The following is a 13142-nucleotide window of genomic DNA, read 5'->3' as shown; positions in this document are numbered from 1 at the left end:
CCTAGATGGGCCCGGTGTTTGTGTCGGCCACTAGGGTCGCTTATCTTACTCACACAGCGACCTCGGTGCAAATTTTAGGACTAAAAATAATATTGTGAGGTGTGAGGTATTCAGAATAGACTGAAAATGAGTGTAAATTATGGTTTTTGAGGTTAATAATACTTTGGGATCAAAATGACCCCCAAATTCTATGATTTAAGCTGTTTTTTAGTGTTTTTGGAAAAAAACACCCGAATCCAAAACACACCCGAATCCGACAAAAAAAATTCGGTGAGGTTTTGCCAAAACGCGGTCGAACCCAAAACACGGCCGCGGAACCGAACCCAAAACCAAAACACAAAACCCGAAAAATTTCAGGCGCTCATCTCTAATATCAATATACTGTATAATATACTGTATATCTGAAATAAACATCAGGTTTATAGTGCAGTTTTGCTTACTTTGTGAATGCCATGACCATGTAACCTCATTTAGATCAGTACCTACACTAATAAACAGATATGCTAATGTTCCATGCTCAGAGGTTAAAGTGAGCCGGTACTGCGTATGGAGATGCTGGGCGCCCGCTGAGATTGTGTTACCAGCAGACATCAACCTTCCTCTCAGCGGCACCCGGAGCTCACTGCTGAGCTCCGGATTCCGCTGTGTGCGGCTATGCGGCGCTATGGGAGAGAAGCCATGACATCTCTCCCATAGATCCGAGGAGCGGGCAGCCAGGTGGAGATCAGCGGTCCGGAAGCAGGAGCGGGGATGGTGAGTATTGTGTGTGTGGCTTTTTTGTGTGTGTGTGTGTGTGTGTGTGTGTGTGTGTGTGTGTGTGTGTGAAGCAGCGCTACTTGAGGGCAGCTTCTACTGGTGGCATCTGTACTGGGGGCATAACTATAGGGGGCATCTGTACTGGGGGCATAACTATAGGGGGCATCTGTACTGGGGCAGCTTCTGCTGGGGTCATAACTACAGGGGGCATCTGTACTGGGGGCATAACTACAGTGGGCAACTTCTACTAGGGCATCTGTACTGGGGGCGTAACTACAGTGGGCATCTGTACTGGGGAAATCTGTACTGGGGGCATAACTACAGAGGGCAGCTCTACTGGGGACATCTGTACTGGTGGCAGCTCTACATAATTTAAATAGGGGATACTATTGGGTGACCATGCCCCATTGTTTTTTGAGACCACATCCCTTTTTGCGGCGCGCGCATAAGGCACACACAATCCCTTTAGAGCTGGTGCGAGGGGGTGAGTTCCACCACCTCTCAAGGACCGCTTTACGCACTGTCCATGCTGGCAATGTGCAAAATGGGAAATTCCTACCATCGACTCTTCAGTACAGGACAGGAAACTGATCACTATGAAAGAATACAAAAGTCCTAGAAATTACTGTACAATGAGACACAGCAGCATAGTCCCAGCAGAAAACATTAAGCACAAATTCAATATGGCTTCATAACCAAATGTATCCAGCCAATTATATGATTTGGAAGATAATGAGTATAAAATTAATGTGATCAGACTACTGTGTCAAATTGCTAGTAAGGCAATTAGTACCCAACCCTATCAGACACTGGAGCAGATGTATTAACCTGGAGAAGGCATAAGGAAGTGATAAACCAGTGATAAGTGCAAGGTGATAAACACACCAGCCAATCACTTCCCATATGTAAATTAACAGTTAGGAGCTGATTGGATGGTGCATTATCACCTTGCACTTCAGACTGCTTTATCACTGGTTTATCACTTCCTTATGCCTTCTACAGGTTAATACATCTACCCCACTGACTGTAATGGCACAGACAACATGGTTGTGTGTAGAAGCCAGGCTCTAACACAATCTTATTTGAGCATAGACATTTCTAGAATGAAGCACAGAGATGCCCAGTGGTGAAATACAGTATGTACAACCAGCAGGGACGTGCAGTCAGGGGAGGCAGGGGAGGCAGTGCCTCCCCTGTCATAATAATTAAAATAATAAAAAGAAGATATTTATAACAGAGTCTGTGATAAATATCTACTTTTATTATTTTCATAATCTCTCCCCCCCATGAAAATGTTGGGCTGGGAGGTAGCGGGAGAGGTGCCTCCCGCACCTAGCATTAAATTCCGGGCAGCGGGGGGTGGGCAGGGGGCGGGGCGCTGCAATGGGCTGTGAAAGCCCATTGAGAAAGTATAGGGAAGCGGCACCTATACTGGTGCCGCAATATCAGGGGCGTGCATTCAGCCCCGACGAATGCACGCCCCTGTCACTGCCCCAGATGTGATTGGCCCAGCGGATCCAGTGCTGGATCCGCTGTCCAATCAATAGCGAGCCCCCTTCCCGGCTGCAGCAGGCGCCGTGGGCTGTGTGGGCGCCCGCTGCAGCCGGCGCCGCTGACTGACTGACAACAGGGGTCATAATTGACCCCTAGTGTCTGAGCGGCGCTACAGTGGGAGAGACGTCATGAGTCATGACGTCTCTCCCATAGTACAGCAGAGACGAGCCGGCGGCCGGAGACGGATGACGGCACTGCAGGAGCTGTAAGTATGTTTTTTTTTTATTTTTTATATATGTGTGTGATTGAGGCGCAGCTATGGGGGTACAATTACCAGGACCGCAGCAACGGGGGCACAACTACCAGGGGCGCAGCTATGGGGGCACAATTACCAGGGGCGCAGCAACGGGGGCACAACTACCAGGGGCGCAGCTATGGGGGCACAATTACCAGGGGCGCAGCAACGGGGGCACAACTACCAGGGGCGCAGCTACGGGGGCACAACTACCAGGGGCGCAGCTATGGGGGCACAATTACCAGGGGCGCAGCAATGGGGGCACAACTACCAGGGGCGCAGCTACGGGGGCACAACTACCAGGGGCGCAGCTACGGGGGCACAACTACAAGGGGCACAACTACAAGGGGCGCAGCTACGGGGGCGCAGCTACAAGGGGCGCAGCTACGAGGGCATAACTACCAGGGGCGCAGCTACGGGGGCACAACTACCAGGGGCGCAGCTACGGGGGCACAACTACAAGGTGCGCAGCTACGGGGGCACAACTACCAGGGGCGCAGCTACGGGGGCACAACTACCAGGGGCGCAGCAACGGGGGCACAACTACCAGGGGCGCAGCTATGGGGGCACAATTACCAGGGGCGCAGCAACGGGGGCACAACTACCAGGGGCGCAGCTACGGGGGCACAACTACCAGGGGCGCAGCTACGGGGGCACAACTACAAGGGGCACATCTACGGGGGCACAACTACAAGGGACACAGCTACGGGGTCGCAGCTACAAGGGGCGCAGCTACGGGGGCATAACTACCAGGGGCGCAGCTACGGGGGCACAACTACCAGGGGCGCAGCTACGGGGGCACAACTACCAGGGGCACAACTACAAGGGACGCAGCTACGGGGGAGCAGCTACAAGGGGCGCAGCTACGGGGGCATAACTACCAGGGGCGCAGCTACGGGGGCACAACTACCAGGGGCGCAGCTACGGGGGCACAACTACAAGGTGCGCAGCTACGGGGGCACAACTACCAGGGGCGCAGCTACGGGGGCACAACTACCAGGGGCGCAGCAACGGGGGTACAACTACCAGGGGCGCAGCTATGGGGGCACAATTACCAGGGGCGCAGCAACGGGGGCACAACTACCAGGGGCGCAGCTACGGGGGCACAACTACCAGGGGCGCAGCAACAGGGGTACAACTACCAGGGGCGCAGCTATGGGGGCACAATTACCAGGGGCGCAGCAACGGGGGCACAACTACCAGGGGCGCAGCTACGGGGGCACAACTACCAGGGGCGCAGCTACGGGGGCACAACTACAAGGGGCACATCTACGGGGGCACAACTACAAGGGGCGCAGCTACGGGGGCACAACTACAAGGGGCACAACTACCAGGGGCGCAGCTACGGGGGCACAACTACAAGGGGCGCAGCAACGGGGGCACAACTACAAGGGGCGCAGCTACGGGGGCACAACTACAAGGGGTGCAGCTACGGGGGCACAACTACAAGGGGCGCAGCTACGGGGGCACAACTACAAGGGGCGCAGCAACGGGGGCACAACTACCAGGGGCGCAGCTATGGGGGCACAATTACCAGGGGCGCAGCAACGGGGGCACAACTACCAGGGGCGCAGCTATGGGGGCACAATTACCAGGGGCGCAGCAACGGGGGCACAACTACCAGGGGCGCAGCTACGGGGGCACAACTACCAGGGGCGCAGCTACGGGGGCACAACTACAAGGGGCACATCTACGGGGGCACAACTACAAGGGACGCAGCTACGGGGTCGCAGCTACAAGGGGCGCAGCTACGGGGGCATAACTACCAGGGGCGCAGCTACGGGGGCACAACTACCAGGGGCGCAGCTACGGGGGCACAACTACCAGGGGCACAACTACAAGGGACGCAGCTACGGGGAGCAGCTACAAGGGGCGCAGCTACGGTGGCATAACTACCAGGGGCGCAGCTACGGGGGCACAACTACCAGGGGCGCAGCTACGGGGGCACAACTACCAGGGGCGCAGCTACGGGGGCACAACTACAAGGTGCGCAGCTACGGGGGCACAACTACCAGGGGCGCAGCTACGGGGGCACAACTACCAGGGGCGCAGCAACGGGGGTACAACTACCAGGGGCGCAGCTATGGGGGCACAATTACCAGGGGCGCAGCAACGGGGGCACAACTACCAGGGGCGCAGCTACGGGGGCACAACTACCAGGGGCGCAGCAACAGGGGTACAACTACCAGGGGCGCAGCTATGGGGGCACAATTACCAGGGGCGCAGCAACGGGGGCACAACTACCAGGGGCGCAGCTACGGGGGCACAACTACCAGGGGCGCAGCTACGGGGGCACAACTACAAGGGGCACATCTACGGGGGCACAACTACAAGGGGCGCAGCTACGGGGGCACAACTACAAGGGGCACAACTACCAGGGGCGCAGCTATGGGGGCACAACTACAAGGGGCGCAGCAACGGGGGCACAACTACAAGGGGCGCAGCTACGGGGGCACAACTACAAGGGGCGCAGCTACGGGGGCACAACTACAAGGGGCGCAGCTACGGGGGCACAACTACAAGGGGCGCAGCAACGGGGGCACAACTACCAGGGGTGCAGCTACGGGGGCACAACTACAAGGGGCGCAGCTACAGGTGGCACAGCAACTGGGGACACAGCTACAAGGGGCACAGCAACTGCGGGCACAACTACAAGGGGCACAGCAACTGGGGGCACAGCTACAAGGGGCACAATTACAGGGGGCACAGCCACAAGGGGCACAACTACTGGGGGCAATGCTACTGGGGGCACAACTACAGGGGGCACAACTACTCAGGGCACTGCTACAAGGGGCACAGCTACAGGGGCACAGCCACAAGGGGCACAGCTACTGGGGGCAAAGCTACAGGCCAGCCGGCAGCAGCACTCTCCCCTGTCTGTGCTAACGTCTTCTCGCGTCAGCGAGTACATAATAATCATTCATTTCTCTCTCTCTCTCTCTCTCTCTCTCTCTCTCTCCTCCTTTGGATTACTTCGTTTGTAAGTATAATTTTCATTTTTACAGGTACCCCTATTGGATTCTACTGGACAAGTGGACGTGACCGGCGTGGGATGTAGGTAAGTAATCTCTCTCTCATTTTTACAGGAACCACCTATTGGATTCTACTGGACAAGTGGACGTGACCGGCGTGGGATGTAGGTAAGTATGTGTGAGTGTGTAAGTGTGTTTTAATAAATTTTTACTTTCACGGTGTGTGTGTTGTGTTTTTATTTGGGTATTTTTGTTGTTGTAGAACTACAGGTACCAGCGGGCCCGTTATTTCCCCACATGCTGGTACTTGAGGTTCTCCAAGTACCAGCAAGCGGGGGAGGCTTGCTGGGCCTTGTAGCTCCACAACAAAAAACAATATTCTTTATTTTACACACTTATGGCTATCAGCCCGGCACCCACCGCCCAGGGGTGCTGGGGACAGCCTCGGGCTTCACCCCTAGCCCTTGGGTGCCTGGAGGGGGGGAGACCCCTTGATTTAAGGGGTCCCCACTCCTCCAGGGAACCCCGGCCAGGGGTGACTAGTTGGGGGGGTAATGCCACGGCCACAGGGACCTACATAAATGTGTCCCCCGGCTGTGGCATTATGTCCCTGGCTAGTGGAGCCCGGTGCTGGTTTTAAAAATACGAGGGACCCCTACATCTTTTGTCCCCCGTATTTTTGGAACCAGGACCGGTCTAAGAGCCCGGTGCTGGTTGTCTAAATATGGGGAACCCCTGTCCAATTTTTTCCCAGTATTTAAACAACCAGGACCGGCTCAAAGAGCCCGAGGCTGGTTATGCTTAGGAGGGGGGACCTCACACATTTTTTTTTTTACATTTTTTAACCCATTCAGACCCTTCTCCATTAAGTTAATGGAAGCCCTGGACAACAAAATTGAATTCATGTCCTCCTCCCACTCCCTTCCCAAACACTAATTTTTATTTATTTTTCTATAAAAATGTACAATATATCACAAGTATGATGAGCAGGCAGGCAGCGGGCATTGGCGGCATCGGACTGAGATGCAAATTAGTGGCGGAGGGCTGGGTCAGTTGATGGTAGGCAAGTTTGTAAGCCATTGGCGGTGGCAGCAGACATTGGCTCAGAGGCAGTAGTGGGCATTGGCTCGGCGGCGGTAGGGGTAATCAGCAGGATCTGGCGGACATTATGGCTGCAGTGCCTCACCAGCCACTGACCTCACCGCACGCCAATGACAACCAGTGAACATCTTAAATACTGTTAATGTACAATATGCATCATATTTAATAATTGATACTAAAGTACAATCATGCAAGATGTTCTAGGTTTCCCTGGTGCTACGTGAAGTATACACCTAGTAGCTGGAAACTTCAACAGCACTTCATAAATATTTTTTTTTCTGTTTTTTTTTAAATCAAGATAGTAAACTTGTAGCACACTTGATTGTGCAAATTTGTCATAAAATTGTGAACCATTATTTAATAACATGGAGTGCCATCCACCAGGTCGACCTTAAAACAACCATAAGTCTGGTATCCTTTGTTCTGTCTTCATTTTAATTGGTTTAAATGGTCAAATGGTCGCTCTTAAATAGCCTATCCACACTAATTATATATATATATATATATATATATATATATATACATACATACATACATACATACATACATGGTGTCCTGTTGGAGAAGAAGTGAAGACACACATAGCATCTTTGACACCAGCAAACTGTTTTGATTCTGGCCAACATTACTGACCTACATGCTGTTTTAATAATGTGTTTCTGTCTACTACTTAATGTGTACATATACACTTTCTTCAAACAGTTAATGGAACACCTGAAGACAGGCATCGCAGATATATGTGGCCACTTTGGACATTATCAAATGAGGGAAAAGTAAGTAGTGTTTTTTTACAGTCTTTCCCTCAGAATCCATTTTTGGTTTAAGGAACAAGCAATGTATACAAAAACAACAGAATTCGAGAAATAATAAAATGGGCTTTTGAGATAGAAGAGAGCAAACAGCGTTATAAGTACATTGTACATATAAGATATTGGCTATGCCAGGCTGCATTACCATGTACATCAAGCCACATGACCAAACATCCACTTCCCGGTTGACTAATGTGCACAGATAAGATGTACAGTCTGTACAGGTTAATACAGCTGTAGTCTGATGTATGCAGCCCCCCCCCCCTTCCTCCCAGAAGCATAGTGTAGAAACCATAAAAAAGAAGCAGTAGTCATCCACTTACCATGTGTAAAATCACCTTATGGAGTGTGTATGCACTTAAAAGAGCATCTGTTATAAGAGCTGCTGTATGTGAACCAATAATCATCATCACTAATAAGCATGGCCATCTTAACGTATGTGCTTACTGGGCAGCTGTCCATGGGCCCCACAATTATAGGGGCCTTCAAGAAAGTGTGGGTTAGGCAGTGGCCATCTACTCCCACCCTCGGGCTTGTGCCTCCTAAGCACCTTGGGAGGCAGGTCGAGAATGCTGCCCAGCCACTCTGATTGCAAATTACACACAATCAGAATGGCCAGGCAGCATTCTCTACCTGTCTCCAAGCCTGCAGCAAGACAGTGAATGGCATGCTGATTGGTGGATGGCCGAAGCTATCCACCAATCAGAGTGCAGCATTCTCTTCCTGCCTTCCTGTCTGCTGCCAGAGAGTGATTGGCTGTCAGTATGCTGATTGGTGGATCGCTGGAGCTATCCACCAATCAGAGTGCTGATAGCCAATCACTGTGTGGAAACTGGAAGCATGTGGAAAGATAGCGCAAGGGGTCAGTTATTTATTTTTATATTTTTCCTGTGAATGGGTGGATAGGAGCCCCAGTGCATACTTTGCCCAGGGTCAACAATGCTGTTAAAACTGCCCTGCTAATACGATTCAGCTTGTCATCATTACTTATAAGATTCTGTTTGTTCCTGTGTGACGCCAATCCCTGCTTACAGTATTTCTGTGCTGAAGAGATCAAAGCCCTCGCTGACTTTTGTTGATCCCAGCATCCATTGTTAGTACTCTGCCAGTTACTAAACAGTCCTTATCCAAAGTAAGTGATTAAGATTGAATCCGGCAGAGCGCCCAGCAAAGAGATGCTGCAACAGTTTACACACTACAATGGATCAATGTATTGACATTGTTATGGTCGACACCAAATGGTCGATATGCATTAGGTTGACAGGTACAAAAGGTCGACATGACAATGGTTGACACTTTCATTGTCGACACATGTTTTTTGGGCCAAATCTTGTATATTTCATGTTATGTGACCACCATCAGTACAAACATGTACCCTTTGCTTGCTTGCTTTGCTTGCAGGTCGCTACTCCAAATAGAGGTCTCACGTGGATAGTAAATCATGCAAATGTTGAGAAAATACTGTATGTGAAAACCTCCCAAAAAAATTGTCGACCATTGTCATGTTGACCATTTGAACCTGTTGACTTTTTGTACCTGTCAACCTAATGCATGTTGATAATATGGTGTCAACCTATTGACTGTTGACCAATACGTTGTCGATCTATCAACCGGATACTGGGCATAATTCAGAGTTGATCGCAGCAGCAAATTTGTTAGCAGTTGGAGTTGGGCGAAACCATGTGCACTGCAGGGGGGGGGGGCAGATATAACATGAGAGAGTTAGATTTGGCGGAGGGGGGGGTTCAAACTGAAATCTAAATTGCAGTGTAAAAATAAAGCAGCCATTATTTACCCTGCACAGAAACAAAATAACCCACCCAAATCTAACTCTCTCTGCACATGTTAAATCTGCCACATGGTTTTGCCCAACTGCTAACAAATTTGCTGCTGTGATCAACTCTGAATTACTCCTGCTGTCTCCAAGAGCAGGTGAGGCCAGGGAGCCTTGTGCTGGCAGCAATTACCCTACAACTGGGGCACTATGTTGGTACATATTTGATCCCCCCACTTGGTGAGTGGCTGACGTAGCCAAACATCACTACTAGGAACAGTCATTGGCATGCAGCAAATCTCCATAATGTGTGGTGGAATGAGGTGGTATGCTTAGCCCTTCTTGTTGCAACCTGAGTGACACCAGCCTTAATGAAAGTCACCTAGTTTGTGGTATAAAAATGTCTGCAACTATTCACATGGGAAGAAGATATCCCCAATCATTCCTGTTTCAATTGACTGTAATGAGTCAGGCAAATCCATCCAGCCAGTGACAGAGCAAGCACAAACCAGTGTATTACTGACAATGCAGACCTGCCCATTGCACAAACTATTATTAACATCTGAAAATCTCAATTAAATAGTTCACAAGTTCTCCTGTAACTACTGCCCTGTGTGCACTAATGAGTGCTACCACACCTGAATTACGTAATGTTATAGACAAAATGAATATGAGTAATGACACTTTCACCATTCATAACACAGACATGTAATAAAAGTATGCATGTATCCAATTAACAGCCAGCAGCACAAGTACAGTATATAAAAACATTTCTTTCTTTAGTGCAAATATTTCTATAGTGCAATCATATATTTTTTCTATTTATTTATATATATATATATTTATGTGTACCAATGAAGCTGTCAGCGCCACAGATGCAGTATCTCTAATATCAACACTAGTATTAGGACCAAACAGTAAAATGACTAAAAAACCAAAAAGAACTGCTTAGTGGGCACTCCCTATAGTTTATTAGGGCGTCAGCCTATTTACCTCAGGTAAGATAAGGCACTGGTATAGATGCCTTGAATAAAAGTGTGTGGACAGGGAATGAGGTACTACAGGCGACCACTGGTGCCAGATAATATTATAAAAACTAGGCAGTTTAGTAAAAAAGGAAAATCATTTATTTATGAAGCACTAAAACAAACCCAGATCTTAAAAAGGTGGGAATTAATACAGAAAAAATACATACACAAAAACGCATAAAATACTTGTAAAAAAACTCCAAGAGAAAAGGAGCATAAAAAGTAGGACCCAAGGTGCTACCTTGATCTAACCTCAAACACTAAGTTAAGATATTTACTCCTCTTTTCTTTGAAATTTGATTGCTTTTATTCCTGTATATTTTATGTCCTACTTTTTATGCTCCTTTTCTCTTGGAGTTTTTTTACAAGTATTTTATGCATTTTTTGTGTATGTATTTTTTCTGTATTAATTCCCACCTTTTTAAGATCTGGGTTTGTTTTAGTGCTTCATAAATAATTGATTTTCCTTTTTTACTAAACTGCCTAGTTTTTATAATATTATCTGGCACCAGTGGTCGCCTGTAGTACCTCATTCCCTGTCCACACATATATATATTTATATCTGTGAATCATGACATACAAGCGCCTCCTAGTGCAATATATTCAAATTCTCTGGGGGATTTAAGCAAAAAGGTAATGAATGGCGCACGTACCATAAAGTAATGGCAATTTATTTTTTTAGTGTTTCTGCCTTAAACGCTTTGACCATAACTTGTCCAAGTGAATACCGATCTTTATGGTTTTAGTAGTCGGTTGCAGTGACAACAAACCATGTAGGAAGCAAATGATGTAGATATTAGAGATATGTATACATAAACATTTTTAATCATGATATATCCAATCATACATTAAGTTAAAAACATGGAGCTTATCTGAGGGAAAATCAATCAGCAGTCCATGTAAAGGAAACAGCGCAAAGGCGTTCCTAAACGCGTTTCGTCCCACAAATTATCTAGGACTTCATCAGGAGGATGTTTTACCAGTCACCCTGAGATCCCTTTTATGCCTTACCTAATGACAGAAAGGAAGCAACTGTGACAGACTGCCCCACACAGGAAATTACCTCATTTCCTACATACAAATGTTATCTAACTCGAAATTTGATGCCCCAACCAAGAAGGTGCTATATACTAAACTACGGAAAAACATCCTTTCTGATTATGCCCTTTACAGAGTATACAGATAAAAAATTTCCCAAAGTAGTGATTATTCAAATACATGAGAAAATATATACATAAATTATGTATTCCACAACTTGTAGGCATTATATGCGGTTCACGCCGAATTCCCACACCAATATGGCCGCTGTACCGGAAGTACCTCTCTTAAGATGGCTGCGAAGTAGAAGTGGCACGTTTCAATAGGTTTTCTCGGACTTCCAACCTTCTCAACATGCCGCGGACCGGAACTGGCTTGTTCTATAGCTCTGATATAGCTTCCAAATAAACTTGTAAGAGTCCAAATATCTGTTATTAGCCCTCAGGGCTGCTCCATATCAGTAGTATTCTCCAGGGAACTCTACAGAGTACAAATATAGTCCAGACCGCTGACTTAGTCTTTTAGGTTAGGGCAAAGGTTCAATTCAAGCACCATCTTTAGTAAGGTATATAGACAACACTGTAATAGAAGAAGAATGTATAAGACACAACAAAGGTAAAATTATATTAACACATCAATCAATTAAAAAATTAATTAATAGGACCAGAATAAGCATAGATATTTTTTAAGTATATTCAAATATTTTGTATATTGAAAATAATTTATTTAAAATATATATATTTTTTAAAGTATATTTAATAAAAAGGAGATATTTACAAAAAAAGGTGCATCCCATTGGTATTTTAAAAAGATTTTGCATTCTTTTGTACAAATGGACATATATTACAATGACCACTTGTATAAAAACCCATACAGCTATTTGTCCAGGCTGTTTTTTGTTTTTTTGTCTGGGACAAAGGGTTTCAACATACTGGGCGCCAATATGTCTTTAAGACACCTGTTCTTTGCATAATTTGTGGTTTGTCTGGTAGTACCTTATTTAATGGTATCCGGTTGATAGACAGTGTCTAGTTAGACAGCAATAGATAGACACCATATGTTAGACAGACATTAGGTCGACAGGGTCAAAAGGTCAACATGAAAAAGGTAGACAGTACAAAAGGTCGACCGGGTCAAAAGGTTGACAGGGTCAAAAGGTCGACATGAAAAATGTTGACATAAAAAAGATAGACAAATGGTTTTTTTTTATTTAACATGTTTTTGGACTATTTCATACCTTCTCTATCCATGTCAGCATAGAGTTGGTTATAAACCTTGTGGCGAGCGCAGCGAGCCACCGAGCCAGAAGCGTGGTGAGCGAAGTGAGCCCCGCGAGGGTATGCCTTCCTATAATTGGGGGTCCCAGTTGACCAATCTATCCACACAAACCACAAAAATGCAAAAAACATGGTGTCTACCTTTTTTGTCGACCATTTTCATGTCGACCTTTTAAACCTTTCAACCTTTTGACCCTGTCGACCTGTTGTACTGTCTACTTTTTGCATGTTAACCTTTTGACCCTGTCGACCTTTTGACCCTGACGACCTAATGTCTGTCTAACATATGGTGTCTATCTATTGACTGTCTAACTAGACACTATCTATCTTTTATACCACACCCTTATTTAATATGGGATCAGTTTTCAATACATCTCAGTGTTTATTAAAATACTTCTTGATTAACGTCTCTTGATCATTATATATAGTAATAATCCTAACACCCATCTCTTTTTTGATATTGTAATAAATCCTATCAGTATTTTGAGTCTTGAATACGGCTTGATCAATTAATTCAGAAGGATACTGTCTTTCCTTAAAATGATTAGCATACAAATCTAGATGTTACTTACATGTTTTGTCTTCACTACAGTTATGG

General features: G+C 47.0%; 1 protein-coding gene across 1 annotated transcript in view; it reads left to right on the top strand.

Moving 5' to 3' along the window:
* LOC134992196 (sodium/hydrogen exchanger 4-like) overlaps nt 1-13142 on the top strand; it is a 101443-nt gene that overhangs the window by 73102 nt on the left and 15199 nt on the right. The window contains exon 6 of the mRNA XM_063950767.1: nt 7321-7391. Within this exon, the coding sequence (XP_063806837.1) occupies nt 7321-7391 (71 nt within the window). The remainder of the gene's footprint in view (nt 1-7320; nt 7392-13142) is intronic.

Source organism: Pseudophryne corroboree, chromosome 2 (assembly GCF_028390025.1).
Source record: "Pseudophryne corroboree isolate aPseCor3 chromosome 2, aPseCor3.hap2, whole genome shotgun sequence".
In the NCBI taxonomy this organism is placed as follows: domain Eukaryota; kingdom Metazoa; phylum Chordata; class Amphibia; order Anura; family Myobatrachidae; genus Pseudophryne; species Pseudophryne corroboree.
This window is presented reverse-complemented; position numbering and strand designations above follow the sequence as displayed.